The sequence below is a fragment of the Malaclemys terrapin genome, chromosome 3 (genome assembly GCF_027887155.1).
Source record: "Malaclemys terrapin pileata isolate rMalTer1 chromosome 3, rMalTer1.hap1, whole genome shotgun sequence".
Classification (NCBI taxonomy): Eukaryota; Metazoa; Chordata; order Testudines; family Emydidae; genus Malaclemys; species Malaclemys terrapin.
This window is the reverse complement of record NC_071507.1, coordinates 96,442,462-96,462,273: the sequence shown is the minus strand read 5'-3', so window position 1 is coordinate 96,462,273 and position 19,812 is coordinate 96,442,462. Positions and strand designations below refer to the sequence as shown.

Sequence of the window (19,812 nt, the reverse complement as noted above, 5' to 3'; positions counted from 1 at the left end):
TTTCACTTCCTGTGGAAATGATAAAGATACTGATGTAAATCCACACATTTCAGAGACCTACTCAGAAAAGGAACAGTTTAGTCCATTGGTGTGTCTTCTGGAGATGTTGGGTGCTGGAGATACTGAACATTCTCCCTAATTTCAGAAAAGCTCTCCAAATGTCAGATGTGTAGAAATATTAAGTGCCAGACCCAGTTTGGATAGCTGTTGCAGGATTTAATCAGTTGCCACAAGCTGGCAAATCTTTCTTACTCGCACTTTCATTTAACAGAGTCCCACATCCCATCCATTCAGAATGGAAACATTTCAAGACCATGTAGCTCAGAGTTGTGTGAACAAGAGCACGGTACAACAACAGCAACTGTACATCAGTATCACCAGAACCACTGGTACTGAGGAGTTAATATCAATTAAGCTAAACAAAAAGCCCCCATTGTAGTATCATCTGAAAATGTGTATAGTACGTTTCTTGCTGAGTTCTTACAATACCCTTAACTGTGTGGAGGTTACAGCTGGTGCAGTGTATCATCTCACTGTTTGTATGTTTATTTTTTCTTTCAGTCAGACCTCATGCGGCTTTCCCACAGAAATATTTCCACTATAAGTTGAATGTAGTGCATAAAGACAAAAGATAAATACGTGCAAACTTCTTCTTTATGATCATATTTTGAAAAAACAAACTTTCCAAAGTTATGGAAAATTTCATATCCTGCCAGGAAATTGGTGACCCGATGGTACAAGGGGAAATAAGTATTATAAGGCGAATAATGATTATGGGCTTTTTATGTTCGTATTCAAAATCTATTAAAGGAAAATTCAAAGAAGAATGTAAACATGAGCATGAGTCCACTGTATTTGAGTAAAAATGAGTGTTTTAAAATTAATTCCTTCCAGTATTGCTTACGCTCAAAGCACAGGCTCACATTCCAAATGTGATCTTTCTAAAAATGTGCAACAGAGCTTATTGGCAGCCAAGTTAGATTATTTTAAATATAAAACTAACCAAATAGTCTAGGTGCATAATGCAGAGGTGTTATGGTAACAGGGCTACGCCATTGACTCCCCTCTCGTCTCTGAGTGCACCCCTCAAGTGTTAGGCCTCTTGCCTTCATCTGTGCTGGGGTGTAACCGTGCAATTCTCCCACACTTAGGCTTGGCCCTGGATTACAGTACCCTGAGTGTCAACTGAGATTTCTCTGCAAGACAAATGGGCCTGGCACCTATAAATATTCCATTTCGGACCTGGTGACCAGTGGTTAATACAGTGACCAGAAAGTTTTCTTAAATTATTGTTTAATCTTAACAGCAGAAACATAGCAAAGCATAAGAGAAAAGGATTTTAAAGCAATGAAACAGTCTATATGGATGTCTATCTCCCTAAGGTTTACCCCATCCCCTTACCTTAGACCCAACTGTTTCAGGCCTCTCCACTCGGCCTGCCTCTGTGTTCTTCATGGGCAGCCCCTGACAGCTGCCTTCATTCTTTGTTCCTAGATGCATACATTTACATCCATATCTTGTTGCTTTAGTAACATAACCTTTGTACAGCTGAGATGCTTTTGTTGAAGATTCTTTACTATAATCCTCATTAAACAGTTCAAGGGTTTTTTTTCTTAATAGTTTTCTTAGTTTTTGTAACAATCAGTTTGATGATGTCATCTTGTTAAATCTTTGCAGAAGTGTGTAATCCTTATTAAACACCAAAAGCCATTCACATCTTGCAGGGTTTTTTAATGTATGCAGTGTCAGCACTTGCAGGGGAAATTTGGAGATTATGAAATTGGAGATGCATACTGTCTAAATTAATGAAACTTTCTCCCACTCCCACCTGCACAGTGTTTTTCAGTTCAGACATTTGGATTTGGCTTGATAGTCATATAGTTCTATACTTTATCTTCCCTTTTAGGATGAATTTAAAACAGACTTGAAATTTTGTTTGCCTGTCCAAGATGTTCAGTAACCTGAGTTAAATACATGACACCTATAGGATATTTTGTCTTTACCCTTTTTTCTTCAGTAAGAATTCTAGGAATTTTTCTTAAACTATCAATTTCTTATTGATCACTATTATATCATTTTAGTATATCCTGAACTGATTTTAGGGTCATGTTCACACATCCCAAGAAAATATTTAAACTCAAGTAAATGTAAAGGTGTGGGCTGATATCTTGGCCCCGTTGAAATCAATGGCAAAACTCCCTTAGGCTTCAGTGAGGCAGGATTTCATCCTTGGAAAGTGCTCACATATTTCATATTAAAATAGAATAAGATAGTGTTTTTTAAAGTAACAATCTAAAGAGCAGCAGATACGTTGATTTTTCTACTTTTCTCAATAATAAATATTATTTCTGTCCTTGGATGTGTGTTTCTGCTAATATTTACATTCCCAGGGCCCTAACCTGCAATCTTTACTTATGCAGAACTCCCCGTGGTCATACATGCAGTTTTTGTTGGTGTTTATAGCCTGATATTTTTATTGCCATTTAGAAATTAAAAAGTAAATATGTGACAAACTGAGTGTTTTTTGTGTTTTCTTTATTAAACTATAAACTATTGGGTTAAGAGTCATCATCTTTATTACGGTCAAGAAATAGCTTAAGAATTTCTCTCTCTAAGCCAGACAATTTCACAACTGTCTGCAAAAAGAGGATTTCAATTTGTTTTGTGCCTCATGGTTATGAATTGAGCTTATACCGGACAACAATACCTTGCAAAGTTGCTAGAGTAGGAAAATAAGATGTTTCTAATTAGAATTGTATATTTAGCTTGAGTCTTGAAGAAGTCATAATATAGGAGTTGCCCCTTTTGGCTAGCATATGCATGCATGCTTGTATTTCCATGGGAATGAAAATGAAATCCTTAATATCACATGCCTTAAGTAAACTACTCGTTTCAGTAAAGATACCACAGATTTAAACAGTGAAGTGTTCCTTTTTTTTGCAAAGCTTTTCCTTGAGAGTTCAGCGGGAGTGATGTGAATGAAAATGTACTCTTGGGTTTTATTCATTTTTCTCTCACTGATGAAAGAAAGAAACACCTCAAGTGAATCATTTTGAGTGTGTTTGAAAATTTTTCTGAGCCATATTTTGTTCATACTAAATTTTAGCTAAGGGAGTATTCTTCTTCCAGTAGTGTCCTTGTGAGTGTTCCACTTCAGGTGTGCATGTGCCTCTTGAGCCCTTGATCAGAGATTTTCCATTAGCAGTGTCCATTTGGCCCGCACATGCATTCTGTACAACCTCATGCCACGCTCCAAGGATACAAAGGGCTGCTCAGACGAACCACCCTCAGTTCATTCTCTACTGCCTGGGCCTGAGATGGAGCTCTAGTGTATTTGCCTTGTGAGTGCCTCAGCATGTTCTGTAGTTGTTTAGTTAGTTCAGTGTGCTAGTTAGTGTTGTGAGAGGTTTCAGTTTTTCCTCTCCCCGTTTTTCTTCCACCATTTTATTCTGGAGAGCTTATTTGGCCTGGCTGGGCATGCCTGGCTCGTCAGGTTGCAAACGCAGCCTCTCTTGTCAGGAGGCTATACCAATCCGTGACAGCCATTTTAAATGTACCTGTTGGTTGGGAGAGTCCCCTATGCCCTAAAAGTGTAACTTTTGCCTGGTTCTGAAATCCGAGCTTGGAAGAATCGGGAGACCAAACTAAAGCTGCTGCTGGGGTGCTTCCTTCCGAATCAGACCAGGACATTCCCCACCTGTACATCTGTGTCCGGACAGATCCAATGCGCCTTCGACTTCAGCTAAGATCTCGCAGAAGAAGGGGAAGATCTTGGAGGGCTCAGGAAAGTCTCTGAAGAAGAAGAGGAGCTCAGTCTCCCACCACAAGGAACCAGCTCCCAAGAAATCCTGATCTCCTGCTAGGTCTATGGTGTTGGAGGCCTTGATCTCTCAACTCAGTATCGTGCAGGTGAAAGACAGTACTGGAGGAGAAGGGAGATCCCAGAGCACCTCAGAAATATGGCACCAGCAGGGCCCTGGTACCATTGGCATCGTCTATTTCAAACTTACATGTGGCATCCTCCCACTTGGCTCTGTCTGTACTGACAAAAGTTCACCCCTTTGGGCCCAATACCTGCATGCTCCAAACCAATGGTACTGCCTAAGTCAACTGCTGCGTTGATAGTGACCCACTCGGTACTGCAAGAATTCCATTACTCCAGGGACTTGTCGGTGTAAGACCCCTCTGCTTGTGGGTACCGCACGACTCTCGCTACCAAGACCCCGGTCTCCAGATTACCAGTGCTTCCATGTACCACAGGATTTTCCATCCATTTCTACCCTCTTCCCTCCCCTCCCCCCCCACCAGCTCTCCCATTGGAGGATATTGAGGAGAATGAAGGTGACATTCAGTCTCCTCCTCATTAGTGCAGGGTACTCCTCCACATCATTATGGGAACCCTTATGTTGATAAAGATCCTTGTCCATGTCAGGGATGATGGAATCAGTCCTGGGTACCATTCCCACTCCCATGTGAGCCTCCCCAATGGCCACACTGGGGTCCTCGGGTGGTGTCTCAGCAGCAAATTGCCAGACTTCCTGCCCCACTGCACCAGGAAACTAGGATCACAACATCTCTTCCACCAAATCCCCAACATGAGGAGACCTTTGAGGAAAAGGAGGACAGACAAAGGGGCAACCCCCCTCACCTCTCTTTTTGTCTTTATCTCTGAATGAGGTAGTCATGCCTCCACCACCATCAATGGCTGATAGTTTTTGTCAATTCCAGGACCTTGCAAAGAAGGTGGTGGATCCTCCAGATACCTCTCGAGAAGGAGACTCGCATCACAAGCTCCAGGATATTTTGCATTTGGCGATACCTATCTAGGTCTGGCTACCCATTGACGATGCACTCCTGGATCCAGCAAAGACTGTGGAAAACTCCTGTCACCATACCACCAATCTATAAATGGGCAGATAAGAAATGTTACATTCCTCCCAGGGACTCAGAATTTTTGTTTTCGTGTCTCCCTACAAACAAGAAGATTTAGCAGGTCTCAAACTGCACAGAGATTGTACCTGGCTCAGTTCTCTGGTTTTCACAGAATCACTGAACCCACTAGAAAAAGACAGGGATTCCAGAGGAAAAGATCTTCCCACTCTCCTTCAGCTAGTGCTCAATCATAATCGAAACAGCGATTTTGACAGATAGGTCGAGGGCTCAATTCCTCTCTCACCTCTTGTCAGCTGCAAACCTTTGCCTACCACCCCACTTTCGGAGACCACCTTTCCCATTTCCATTAGGCCTGGCAGCATATTACAACAAGTGTGTCATAGAGGTTATAACATTGGGCTACACCATCCACTTTCTGTCCCTCCCAACCTCCTCATTCCCTCCTTCTTCAGGGATCCATCTCATGAAACTATATGGAGTCAAGAACTACACTCCTTCCTTTGTTTAAGAGCAGTAGAATCTGTCCCATCCCCTGACAGGGGGAAAGGGTTTTACTCAAAGTATTTTCTCTTGCCAAAAAGATCTAAGACGACTGAACAATTTTGTAAAGTCTAAAAAGTTTTGTATGGTGACTGTGGTGGCTATAATCCCCTCTTTAGCGGCAGAAGACTGGCTTTCAGTCCTTGACCTACAGGACACCATATAGCAGTACATCCCCCACACAGGAGATACCTGCACTTGACCATGGGCCAGGATTATATTCAGTGGCCCCAGGGGTGTTCTCGAAGGTTTTAGTGGTAGCAGGTGTTTACCTTTGGCAAGAAGCAATTTTAGTCTTCCCGTATATTGATGACTGACTACTGAAGGGCCGATTTTACAAAGCAGTACTAATCAGACAGTGCTGTTCATTTTCCAGGAGTTGGATCTCCAGCTAAGCGTAAAGAAGTCAAAGTTAGCACCTGTACAGAGAATACGATCCATAGGGGCATATTTGGATTTGCTAGCAGCCAGATCCTTCCTTCCTACAGACAAACTCATAACTTTATCTAGTCTGGTTGGGACAATTCACAGAAGCCCCCATACTACAGTAAGAAACTGTTTGCATCTTCTGGGTAATAGGGTAACATTCACCTTCATGACTAAGCATGCAAGATTATGCCTCCACTGCTTTCAGATCTGGTTCAGGTGGACCTCTTCATCAACCAGAGACAGCATGGACAACATCTGTGTTGTTTTAACGAAACATTCAATAGTATTTCATTTATGTATTGAGCAGTAGGAAATAAAAATCCCATGATTTACGACACAATAGGCTCAATTGTATGCTTAGTTTTTTGATGCATGACTTGTTCATGAGACAGGTGAGACTTTTGTGTCTAAATGAAATCTATAGAAAATTCAATAGTCCTCAGAACTTTTGCCAAAATAACCTTCTGTTTTTCTGCTGTCCTAGTAAATAGCTCACATAGAAAACACACGTACATCAACATTCCAACTTGAGCTAGGGCATAACAGTATTGTGGCAATAACAGAATCTTGTTGAAATTCATTGTACAAATATTCTTAATTCAAATAAAAAGATGTATGTTTTGATATCCTTGCTTCAGTTGACATCAGTAGAGATACTGATAAATCTTTTCTCTTTCTTTTGTTTTGTTAGGATAACACCTACACCGCTTGGAGAGGGGAAGAGCACTGTCACGATTGGTCTTGTTCAAGCTCTAACTGCACATCTTAATGTGAATTCCTTTGCATGTCTGAGACAACCTTCCCAGGGACCTACTTTTGGAGTTAAAGGTACTTAGTGTTTGCAAAACTTACTTCCTTTTTCATATCAAAAGGAAATATTGCATTTGGGTTTAGTTTGTTTTCAACTTCTTAGTTGTTTTATTGAAGTGTAGTTTGGCCAGACGGTGTCCGTTTTCCTGACTAGCATGACAAGTGCACAGTCCTGCACTTAGGACGGAAGAATCCCATGCACTGTTACAGACTAGGGACCGAATGGCTAGGAAGCAGTTCTGCAGAAAAGGACCTAGGGGTTACAGTGGACGAGAAGGTGGATATGAGTCAACAGTGTGCCCTTGTTGCCAAGAAGGCTAACGGCATTTTGGGCTGTATAAGTAGGGGCATTGCCAGCAGATCGAGGGACATGATCATTCCCCTCTATTCGACATTGGTGAGGCCTCATCTAGAGTACTGTGTTCAGTTTTGGGCCCCACACTTCAAGAGGGATGTGGAAAAATTAGAAAAAGTCCAGCGGAGGGCAACAAAAATGATTAGGGGGCTGGAGCACATGACTTTTGAGGAGAGGCTGAGGGAACTGGGATTGTTTAGTCTGCAGAAGAGAAGAATGAGGGGGGATTTGATAGCTGCTTTCAACTACCTGAAAGGGGGTTCCAAAGAAGATGAATCTAGACTGTTCTCAGTGGTACCAGATGACAGAAAAAGGAGTAATAGTCTCAAGTTGCAGTGGGGGAGGTTTAGGTTGGATATTAGGAAAAACTTTTTCACTAGGAGGGTGGTGAAGCACTGGAATGGGTTACCTAGGGAGGTGGTGGAATCTCCATCTTTAGAGGTTTTTAAGGTCAGGCTTGAGAAAGCCCTGGCTGGGATGATTTAGTTGGGGATTGGTCCTGCTTTGAGCAGAGGATTGGACGAGATGACCTCCTGAGGTCCCTTCCAACCCTGATATTTTATGATTCTAGTTCAATATTGTCTCCTGCATTATGCTTCCTAGCGTTTTGTATATATAGCTTCTTCCCATTCAAGACTCTGACAAGAGGCAAGGAGAAGGATTGAATGTTCTAACAAGTTTTTACCATCTCTAACTTGTAGGGCTTCTACATTTGTTTAAATTATTGTGTAAACAAGTGCAACAGTGCTGCAAAACGTCGATGGTAGTCTGAGATGTTCATCGAGTAAAGTGATGAAAACAGTCATTCAGAGTCAGGATTTAATTCCTTCTTTGGTGCATGCTGTGTCTTCTTCAGGATTAGTAATTAAATTAATTAACCTTGAGGGAGAATCTTTAAAGTATCCAATTTCATTTGAAATAGCAAAGTCATGAAAGTTGATATATCCTGCGTCAGGTTCGCTTACAAGTCTGTGCAGACATGTGGAAATTTCATGTTTTGCCAGATTTTGCTTTACAATGTTGATAGCATTCATCAGTGATATCACTGTCTAACTGCTGATGGCTTTTATTATTAATACACATTTTTGGTTCCAGTGTTTGAGTGATTTCTGTAATAGAAATTAAAATATTGATTATGTTTAAGTATAAAAGCTGTGTGCTTTATTTCTTGTGTGTTTAAGGATTATTTCAGAATTGGTGTGACTCTGACATGACCATGTGCTTAATTGCTCAGGTGGGGCTGCTGGAGGTGGATATGCTCAAGTCATTCCAATGGAAGAGGTAAGACAAAAGATGGAAAAAAGACCATTACCAACTGCTCCCCTGTGCTCTCAGGGTAAGGCATGTGTGCAGGCAGCCAACTCTGGACATGATCCAGAAAAGCACTTAAAGCATATGTTTATGTCAGAGGGTAAAGTGGGATAGAGGGATTGCCTCCCTCATCCAATCACTGAGAGTTCAGGCTCCCCATCAGAGTTATGGAGAAGGCTGGCTTTCATGGTCTTCTACTAGGGTGTGAATAGAATTTTCCAATTGTAACAATGGACAGCTGCTTCAATTCTAGAGCCGTGGTTATAGATCCAGTCAAAAAACAAACTCTGAATTACCTAAAGAATAAATATGAAGTGTAGAAAAAATGCCGATAGAGTGTGGGTGTTAAAGGATGTTGCATGAAGTCCCAGCTATTATTCAAACACTACCCGATTTCTGGTGTACTGAAGAAGGTCTGCTAGCTGTGATTAAGGTACAAGGAGAAACAATAGTATCTGACTTGCTGTTGTTAAGTATTCCTTGTCTATATATCTCTGTTACAAAAGGTCTGAATACCTATTTCTTTTTTGCAGTTGAGGGCAGAAACAGAGAGGCCCAGTAGTTTCAAGAAATTATTTAATTTTAAATACAGATTTCTTATTTATTTGCAGCAAAAGTCCTTCCACTAACAGTAGCCAAATTACATTATGTTCAACCAGGTTGGCGAGTCTCTAATAATGATACCTTACTGTAATTGTTTTGAGAAAATGTCGCAAAAGTTAGGAGCTTTTGATGTACTTCAGGAAAATAAAAGGGAAATTAATTTGATTCCAAAATAGTGATGCACGTGTGGGTGGGTCTCATATTAAAATGTCCCCCTCACAAAACGAAAGGATTTTTTTTCTGCCTCTGGCTGAATTCATCCAGCTAGCAACTTTAAATTAATCTCTGCCAAAGATGACTTTATCCCTGGGCCTCAAATACTTCTGAAGAACATATGCTAGCCTTTGAAATAGACCAGATTGCTCCATGTGTGGAGTACTTTCAAAATATTTTCACTGGGGAAGATACTACCAGTTTCACTAAGGTCTTTACACTTCCTCAAATAATGCACCTTGGGCAGTGTGGTGTATTATGAATACACTTAGTGTATTTTTTCAGGAGCAAAATATAAATGTTTTATAAGGAGAGTGGCTAGATTGAGGGGGTGGATGAGGATCATCACATACATACACATGTCTCCCTACTGCTATCCATTCCATGTCACTATTAAACAGTTAAGGTCTCTGCACCAAAGATTTGTCTTTATGTAGGTTTGTACCGCTCTAGCACAGTACAGGCCAGATTCTGATTGGGACCTCTGGGCACTACTTTTATATAAATATTAAGTTTATGTTTCCAGCAAAGTCCAGCTCTCTCCCTCATATCCAATAAGTGCACTTGTTCACCAAGTATTTTTCCATCTTCTTCATGGTTATGAACCAGGTTTTGTTCAAATGACAAAAGCAGAGAAACAGATTCTTTGGCCACTTCCATTCTTACTGAATGCCTGCAACCCCTTTTATGTGAGTTTATCATTAAGTAAGAGAGAACAGTTTTATAGGAGCATCTTGTTAAAATATTTGCAGCACATCATACTAAAAATTCTGAATCCTTTAGGGTGAAGATGGGTAATGAGTTAATCATTCTGTAAAACACCTGAGATTTTACTCTATGATTTTGGATACATCTTTGAAGTGTAAAACTGACAATTCAAAGAACAGGTTCCATTAGCTCATTTCATATCAGTAAATCATAATTTTTATAATTTCCTTGGAACATCTTTTTTTCTCCATGCTAAATAAATAAAATCAGCACATCTTCCCTTTCCCCCACCACATGCTTTAACTTTCCTGTAAAATTTGAGTGAATGTTTCTCTTGAAATCAACGAAGTGTGGAAGGAAATGAAACTTGAAAATTTTCAGCTAGTCAAAAGCTGATGATGATCTGATTCCAAGTTTTGATATTCCATTACATTTGACTTTGAATTTAAAAGTGCATGTATCAGAGTTGTGGTCAGCGCATTAGATTCCATTCTTGGGTCATTTGGGTGAAGACAAATGACATCTGTGTTTTGTTTTTGTCTTGTTGACTGTAGTCTATTAGACACTGAACTGAGACCAAGTAAATTCATTTGGCTTGTTACATTTTCAGTCTGTCTAATCATAATATTTTAGCAACACTGCTAAGTGTCTGATCTGTTCTGTAATCCCAAAACTGAACAAGCAGTGATTGCTTTCATTAATCTGTACTAAATTAGTGGAGTGTGTTTAAATAAATTCTTGTATTTCATCTTCAATCTGTAGTTCAACCTTCATTTGACTGGAGATATCCATGCTATTACTGCTGCTAATAATTTGCTGGCTGCTGCTATTGATGCAAGGATCTTGCATGAAAGCACTCAGTCTGATAAGGTGAGGTTTACCTGTACGATTTCAATCCATGGCTTTCTTTTGAAGTTTCCTGTAAACAGCTACGTAAATATTTTTTGATAATTATATCATTTTATAGTTCTTGTTTTGTCTCCAGCATTCTGTTCAGGGTGCCTCGAGAGCCATGGCTCTCTGCCGAACCCTTTCTTTTTGGACAATATGTTTATTTATTGTATAGTCATATCATGTTTTTGAGACAAGAAATGATAGATAAGTGACACTGTTAGGTATTGATCCTAAGGTGTGCACTGGAGGGCTTTTACTGGGAAATAAGCTACAATATACCTTTTCTCTAGCCCCTACTGAACTTATTGTGAACTCCGCTTAATTGTTACCCTGTTGCTCTGAAAACCCATGTTATGGGAAAGAGATTCTTCTTTGTTTGTGGATCTTCTGTTGTAACCGGGGAGCACAGCCTTATCCCCTTAATTTGCTGATAGTTATTGCTTCATTGACATGATAGACTTCTGAATCCAGAAAAGTGCACTTAAATCTCTTTACAGGTACTGATTACAAAATGGATTATTTCAGACCTTGATTAAAATTTTCAAAAGCACCTAAATCCCATTTCCAAAAGTAATGTAGGCATTTAGGAACCTAAGTCTCATTGAAAGTTAATGTGACTTGGGTGCTGAAGGGCCTAAATCACCTTTGAAAATGTAGCTTAGGCACTTTAGTCACTTATTTTCTTTTGAAAATTTGCTTGCTAGTCAGGATTTCTTTTTAATTGGTTAAATGTAAGTATACACTAACAATTTACATTGGTTCAAAAAATTTTATGAGATTATAAAATAAATGATTTGAATCAAGTTAGACTTTTATTGTATTTGTGTATTTTAGTTGTAACATTTTCTCTTGTGTGTGGGTTTTTTTAGGCTTTGTATAATAGGCTGGTTCCAGTAGTTAATGGTGTGAGAGAATTTTCTTCTATTCAGCTTGCCCGCTTGAAAGTAAGTTGCTAATGTATTTTCCCTGTTTTTTTCCCCAAGTATAATATATCTTATAAAATGTGCTATTTAAAATTATTTTTAACAAGTTACAGGGAGATTTGTAGCTGAAAGTGCTTTAATGTGGTACACTCTTTCCTCGAGGATTTGGCTTTCCTTAAGGATTTAGCAGGCTTTCTGGCAGCTTCCTGTTTTGCTGTTACAGAGTCAAGTTCCAATATTTTTTTTTATAAACTAGTATCTCTTTCCCCACAAAGTGAGAGCATAATGTTTTATAAGCTGACTCTCTTCCGTGAATAAATGTCAAGATGAGTTTTTTTGATACTTTCCATTATGGCGCAGTTACATGGGAAAGCTGAATTACTCTAGTGTTTTTCAATTTTTATTTTATTTTCTCATTTTTAAGAGGGACTTACTGGAGACTTGTTGAGAACTGCTGGCTGTCCTCACATTTCTCTGCATGGAGCGATAAAAATGCATTTCTCCACATATTTTATGTTTGCATATAAACTTTCATCCCAAATGTTCCCTGAGCTTCCCTGTCTATTATATATACCGTGTGAGGTGGGAATTGATAGACAGCAACTGGCTTATAGCACAATCTACCAATGTTGGAAGAGGGGAAATTTTGGCTACAAACACCTAGGACGTGCAATTTTGCTATGTCCAGCTTTGGTATGAAAGTTCCATATTACTGTTATAGTCCTTTGAGGAAGCAATTCATAGTCCTAATTAGGACTATTTGACAGCCACTGGGTGGCAATGAATGTTTGCAAAGTGCTTATGGAGCCATGTTACACTTTTTTTAGGTAATATCAAATTGTTAAAAAATGGTTCTTTTAATTATGTATTTTTAGTTTTTGTGCTACTCAGTTGTCTTGTTGAAAGTAAAACAGGATATGTGTGGTGTCTGTAGGTCCCTCTGTTGCAAAGTGGCTCTCACAGAAGTTTGTCTGAGAGAATCTATTAGAGAATATTTTTGGTTTGTCTTTGTTTACATTAGGATGCCTGGAGAAAAAAGAGGTGCTGATACTGCAGTTATTCATGAAATATCAAATAGCTCTGCAGTGGGGGGCGGGTTTCTCTGTGCTACTAGAGCTTCAAATGATTTCTGCTTATTTACTTAAAAGCTTCTGAATAAGTGCAGCAGAATTTCTATTGCAACTCAATTATTTTGGTGTTAGTTTTCTGTAACTTTAAAAATAATTATGTTAAAAGAATATTATCGACGCCTCAAAGTCAAGCACTCACAAGTTAGGAAATGCCAGAAGTGAGGGTGCCTGTGCAACCTTTATTAGGACCTCTTTTGCATATGCATTATGATACAATCTTTAACTACATGATCACATAGCAGGTGCTTAGCACCCACCAGCAACCAAGCTTCCCCCAGTGCCTCCCACCTGCCAACAGCCCCACTGATCAACTCCTCCCTCTCCCTTCCAGTGCTGAACAGTATTGCTCTGAGTATTCAGTATTTGTGATTGGTCACTTTAGTAATATATAATACTGTTTATGCTTCCTGATTCAATGAACGAAGATTTTATGAGGAGGAGGAGGGTTTGAATAGTTACTGACAGTGCAAAAACATCCATGTGAGTATTCATGACACTTTCGCTCTCTGCAAATATTTTTGGGTAATATGTTTGCAGAAAGTGAATAAAGGGGTGGTGAATATTGTCAGAACAAATTTGTGGTTTTATTCAAATGTTTGTGAACACTTTTTTCACATAGTCCCCCAGTTCTACACCTACTGTTTGGAAGAATACTACACAAATGCCGGGAGAGAATGCTATTTAAAAAGAAATACAGTGGGGCTCTATTTTTAATGACAGTCTCAAAAGGACATCCACAACCTTTATTAAATAGGGGTTGGTAAAACTGGGGACATATGAGCGAAGGCGTTTTTGTTTGGTACAGTACTGCATGTTAATTTTAAATGTTTAGTGAAACTGACATTCTAATGTGTGAGTGTATTTGTGTGACTGAAACAAACATTAAAACTAAAATTTATAAATGTTAACATTAAAAACCGAGTGTACTTGGTAATTCACTGAAGAATGCTTTCTAGGGCCAGAGGGGACACAGTCATTTTGTATAAAATCGGGATTCTATTGTACAATTTTCTCTTGGTTCATCTCTGTGCAGATTCATTAAAAATATATATATATATGACATTGCTGAATTAGAAGCAAATGCTGCGGAACAGTCATAATATATTGTGCTGCTCTTTCTAAATGATAGGGTTTGCGGGGTTTTTAATGTTGTGTAGAAGCTGTTGAAATAGCACATCAATTAGGCAAACAGAAGTTTATAACTCACTGCACAGAGTAGTCATGTAAAGCCACACATGGATATTTGCAAGGACGTGTCCTCGGCCAAGATAAAGAGTTATCAGGCATAAATTATTTGTTAATTATCTTTTTCATACTGTCTCGTTTGTTGCCTCTTCCCTTTGGTTTATCTTAAGAGGGTGGTGCTGTGTTACATAGAGACCTTTTGGGTAACTGCCTTTGAGTATTTCTCCTTTTTCCTCTCCACATTTTTCTCCATTGTTGTTATAGGAGCTTTTCTGTGTAGTTTATCATTTGAGCCTGAGCCTGAATGTTGTGATTTATTGAAGTGTTTCAGCCTGCTGCTTTTTTTAAAAAAAGCAAAAGTTTGTAAAAATATAAGAGGGGAAAAAACCAAAATGGGTGGGTACATGTGTTTGTATAGCTTTCTAAGCAGGAAGTCTTTTTTATTGCTTTTCTTCTCATTTTTGTCTAGAGATTGGGAATAAACAAGACCGATCCAGGCACTTTAACAGCAGATGAGATTAATAAATTTGTACGCCTTGATATTGACCCATCTACCATAACATGGCAAAGAGGTAAGTATTAACGGTCAATAAGGCCTCACTTCAGCAAGGTACTTAATCCCTTTGCCTGTAAGCCAAGTGTCTAGTTTACCAAAGATTCATCTGGATGGAGCTGAAGCGGGAGACCGGGAACTATCTAAAAATGACCTAAAACAATTTCTTTTCAACACCTATCTTCTATGACATAAATAGAAAATTTAGATTTAAAGTCAGTTACACCTCTACCCCGATATAACGCTGTCCTCAGGAGCCAAAAAATCCCACCCCCTCCGGAGCACTGCTTTACCGCGTTATATCCGAATTCGTGTTATATCGGATCGTGTTGTATCCGGGTAGAGGTGTACATTGCTGTGCTAGATTAAGCAGGTGCTGCACATTATTGGAAAGCAGGAAATCTACTTTTTTCAGTAGTAAAGTGGTATAAAGCTCCCAGTTTTACCCTTGGTGGATTAGGAGATAATAGAGCTTAAATCTGTCACTGACTCAGGATTAAACCTGGTTGTTTTGGGTGAGAAGGAAGAAACATTTGTTTGGCAGGTTGATTTTTTAGAAATGGCAACTGTTTGAAATGGCAACTCGTGGGATTGAAATATTGAAATAAACCCTGGAGGAGCTAAATTAGTGAGCAGATGAACTGGTCAAAAGCTCAAAAGAAATATGTTTAGCATATGACCCTGTAACTTATCACATGACCCTACAATTTACCACATGGATGTTACCTTCACGTATTATGTTCTGTTTAGATTTTTATACCATGCCATTCGCCATGGCATCTAAATATCTATAGTGTATGTTTTATATCAAATATCACATGTAGAACAAAGATGGATTTACTATGGAGAGATAGAGCTGTAAATTGTTCCTGTATTGTAGTGAGCTATCAGGTTTTATAAATGGATTATTTTGTTGGACTTAATGCTAAAAGGTGATCAGTAGAAGTTGGGGACTTTTGACACCTTGCAGGATAAATCCCATATACATCCAAGGAGTTGAGGGTGGTTTGGCAACCTCAACTCTAACGATCCTAATTCTTTTAGTCATGACAGTAGCTTTACATTGGATTTTTTTTTTTTTTAAATATGCTGTCTTTCTTTTCAGAGGAAGTTCCCACTGCCACCAGTCAATGCTTCCTCTCCTCCTCCTTGCTCTCTGGTGCTGGTAGTAATCAATCTGTCTCTATATCCCCTTCTCTCCTTGTCCTCACCCATTTAAAAAAATATTTAAAAGGTGCTGGTCACCCCTCAGTGAGATCCCCCTCGCTGTCACTCTGAACCATGTTGGTAATGCTTGTGCTTTTCAGCAGCTTTTGGCTCTTTAGGGTCACCAGAGACCTGCTGGGTTCCCATTTAGGTTTTTACTTTTATTTAGCACCAAACCAGCAGGATTAACCTTTTTTTAACAAATTTGATAAAAGATGTGCCTGGTTGAGACAGTAAGTGCTGTGTTTGAACATTAAGGCTCCATTCATGCTGAGAGCTGTGAGTGGGTGGGCTCACTCACCCATGTAGAATTGTGGCTTAAATGACATGGATCCCCAGTAGAAATGCAGATGAACCCTAAATGTAATGCTACTATAATCAAACCAGAAATCTTGGTTTGGTTTAGGTGGGTTACCATTTTTCTAAAGAAAATGCTAGACTTTCTCTTTATCCAATGTCCTTTAAAATACAAGCTTTATCCACTAATGGCTTTAGTGTCATTGGAATTGTCTTAATCGATGCAAAAATTGCTTTTAATATTAATGAGGCATTGTAGAATCATGGAAATGTAGGCGTGGAAGGGACCTCGAGAAGTCATTGCATTCTAGCATTTGGGCCATGTGCTGATTCTCGAGATACTAAGAGCAAAGGCTTTGCTTTAAGCTCATGAAAATGAGTTATCATCGCTTTGACCATTGCAATCCTCTCTTTGCATCCTTTTCGCCGGCTCCCTCTTTTCTGTATCAAACATAAGCTACTTCACTTTCAAGACCCTTCATGATCTATCCCCACCCTACCCAGCTTGATGTAAGTAATTTAAAATAGGGAAGGCTTCATTTCTTGGAAGATCAGATTAAGGTGGTAACTAGATCAGCAGATTGAAAATGGAATGTTTTGTTTGCTAAGATAGTAAATGGGTCGTTAAGGTAAAAGACAATGTCTGAGCTAGCTAAGATAAGAGGGAGAAAATCCAGGGAACCATTTACTAAAAAAAAAAGATAATGGACAAGAGAAATCAGGAGTGTAAAGCCTGAGGTAAAAAGTAAAATTGAACAGAGCATGCATGGTGTGGCAGGATTGATTCCTGGAAAGTGATCAAGCCAATCCCAAAAGGTCATCTTTCACCTCCTATCAGGCCATGATGTCAGCCTCCTTCACCCACTTGTTGAATTTTCAATCAAGCACTTTCATGCTTTCTCCCATGTTGCCCTTCTCGCTTGGGAGAAGCTCCCCATAAACATCTGCAGAACTGTCCTTAAAACTTTTTTGCCAGGAGGCCTATAAAAAACATGACAGTGATTAGGCTGCTGGTGAGCTGAGACCACTGCCTGTCTTGCTGACTAGTATTATCTCATTGTTTCCATGTGCTCCCCCGTGTCTCTGTCTCTTGTCTTATATGTCGTATGTCAGCTCTTTGGGGCAAGCACAGCCTTTTTATTCTGTTTGTACGGCACTTAGCACAGTGGGGTCTTCGCTTATGAGCAGCGCTCACAGGCTGCAGTTGAATATAAATAACAAATAGCACACGAAGAATATTTTCCCCAACAAATATACTTCTGGGAATTTCTACCAAAGGCTAAAAATAAAACTTAGATTTTGAGTGATATTAAATTGTATATCAAAGTTCTTGTAAATATTCAGTCCATGAGACCTGAAGATGGTGAGACCTGAAGACAATGAAGATGGTAATTAGCCATCATGAGTGTGCTTTGTTATAGAATATGTAACTGATGCGGAGTCTGAATCTCTTAATAGCTAAAAAGGATACAAGGTTCATATAGTTGTAATATCTGTTTTGTGCATGGTTGGCTTTTTAGTTGGTAAGGAATTAGAAAAATAGTTGGGTGGTTCTTCATTTTGACTTCAAATCAGAAACAAGAAAGATCAATTTGATGTCACTTTCTTGTTAACAAGACAGCCAGAAAGGATAGTATAAATACAATGACGTACTCAAGAGCCATCTGTATTTATGCCCTTTGCCATTTCCGATAATGCTGCCTTAGTTGTATGTAATCTAATTATTTTGTTCTCAGAATGTAAGGATTCTGACAGGCAGAAACCAAACTGAATAAAAATCAACCCTATCTGTTGTATTCCTTGTGCTTAAAAGAAGCAGCTAAGTGGGAATCAGTGTAGACTAGCACAGAGGATATTATACATTTTTTAAAAAGTGGTATGCCTCAAAAAAAGGATGCTGAGTAGAGGTCCCAGTTTAATTCCCAGGGGTACCCAAATGGTAACAGTAAATTCAAAGGCACTTTTAGTGGAACTCTGCAGGGACCTATACCTGGCTAAATACCAAAGGCATTACTCCACCAGTATGAACGCCGACCTCCACACTAACTTGCTGGTCTCTTCACAGGAGGAGCTCTTTCAGATTAGTGGGCCCTTCCTTTTGGTGCTCAAAAACGCATGCTTGAAGTTAAGTTTGCTTCAGCATAAATTTAAATAAAGATGGGAGAGGGGATCCATGAAATGGATTTGGCTGCACTTTGAGTATTGTGAAGACGCTTCTCGGTTAAGAGCTCAGGGGGTATTCAAATAAAGGTTAAGTACGTTAGATAAATGTTGTTTGGGCTTGGCAATTGGAAAAGGCTTTCTGCCAAATGGTGTCAGATAGACATGGAAGTAAAATAGGAAATGCAGAAAAGTACATATTGAGATGCAGAAAAATGACATGGTGTGGAATTTCTTGGGGCCTAATTTGCTAATGTAATGATGTTTTTGAAGGGGAAGGGCTCAAGTTAAAGGTACATTTATAACATGGGAATACTTATGTGGCCATCTTGTAGTCTAAAAATCTATTCTTAAAACCTTGTCATGAAGAGGTGTGCAGTCGGTGCATCTGGAATGGTGCCAATCCACTAAAACAGGCTTTTGTTACACCTGTGGATGGAGATTAAGATTTTGCTGTAGTAGCTAAACAGAGGGATTCCAGTAAGATCTTATCAGCTCCCAACAGAAGATTACTCTGCCAAAGAAGTTACAGTTGAGACATTTCAGACTGGCATTTAAGAGTGTAAAAGCTAGTATATCTCAGGCTCCTCTTTCCTAGCTATGTGCACTATTGCAAAGTGAATCTAGATGTAGAAGTATGCTCAACTGGGTACAAAGGCATATACTACAAAAATAATGTATTCTTATATCAGGCATTTGGGGAGAGTAACAAGATGGCTGATTCTCTGTCAATGTAAATGTTTCATTTTTCTTCTTTCCTCTGTTTCCCCCCACCTTCTTTCCAGTATTGGATACAAATGACCGATTCCTGCGAAAAATAACAATTGGGCAGGCAAATACAGAGAAGGGATTTTTTCGACAGGTATGTACTATTATATACTATATGTTGTTGTTTTTTCTGGGCGGGATTTGTTTTCAAGCATGAGAAATATTTCCTGTTCTACAATCCTTTCAATAAATTGTTTAGAATTAAGTTGCCAAAGTCTAATTGTTATATGTATTTGTAGTATCCTAGCAATGAAACTGGATGCACTAATGAATAATTCAGTGTCATGTCATAGAAACTGAAATCAATGTGTACTGCATAGTGTTTCACAAGTAGTTTAAGAAATTTGTAATTATCTGTAACTCTTAGAGCCTCAACTTTATTGCCCATATATATTTAATGCAATTAACTAATTTATGTAACATCTTTTCTTTTTGTTTTTTGTGCCCTACTTAAATTTTCTGCCCTACTTAAATTTTATTATCTTCTGCTTAGGTCCTTAGTTTATTTTTGTTTAATTAATATTTATTTATGTATTTGATTTAATTTAAATGTGAAAAAGAGTGGTTCAACTACAAAAGCAGTTTCTCCTCCCTTGGTGTTCACACCTCAATTGCTAGAAGAGGGCCTCATCCTCCCTGATTGAACTAACCTTGTTATCTCTAGACTGATTCTTGCCTGCATATTTATACCTGCCTCTGGAAACTTCCACTACATGCATGTGACGAAGTGGGTATTCACCCACGAAAGCTTATGTATGCTCCAATACGTCTGTTAGTCTATAAGGTGCCACAGGACTCTTTGTCGCTTTTTACAGATCCAGACTAACACAGCTA

At 39.0% G+C, this 19,812-nt stretch overlaps 1 protein-coding gene across 2 annotated transcripts in view; it reads left to right on the top strand.

Moving 5' to 3' along the window:
- MTHFD1L (methylenetetrahydrofolate dehydrogenase (NADP+ dependent) 1 like) overlaps nt 1–19,812 on the top strand; it is a 240,469-nt gene that overhangs the window by 48,510 nt on the left and 172,147 nt on the right. For both annotated transcript variants that reach the window (XM_054023202.1, XM_054023203.1), the window contains exons 12-17: nt 6,554–6,690; nt 8,262–8,308; nt 10,625–10,732; nt 11,626–11,700; nt 14,464–14,566; nt 18,996–19,072. In XM_054023202.1, the coding sequence (XP_053879177.1) occupies nt 6,554–6,690; nt 8,262–8,308; nt 10,625–10,732; nt 11,626–11,700; nt 14,464–14,566; nt 18,996–19,072 (547 nt within the window). The remainder of the gene's footprint in view (nt 1–6,553; nt 6,691–8,261; nt 8,309–10,624; nt 10,733–11,625; nt 11,701–14,463; nt 14,567–18,995; nt 19,073–19,812) is intronic.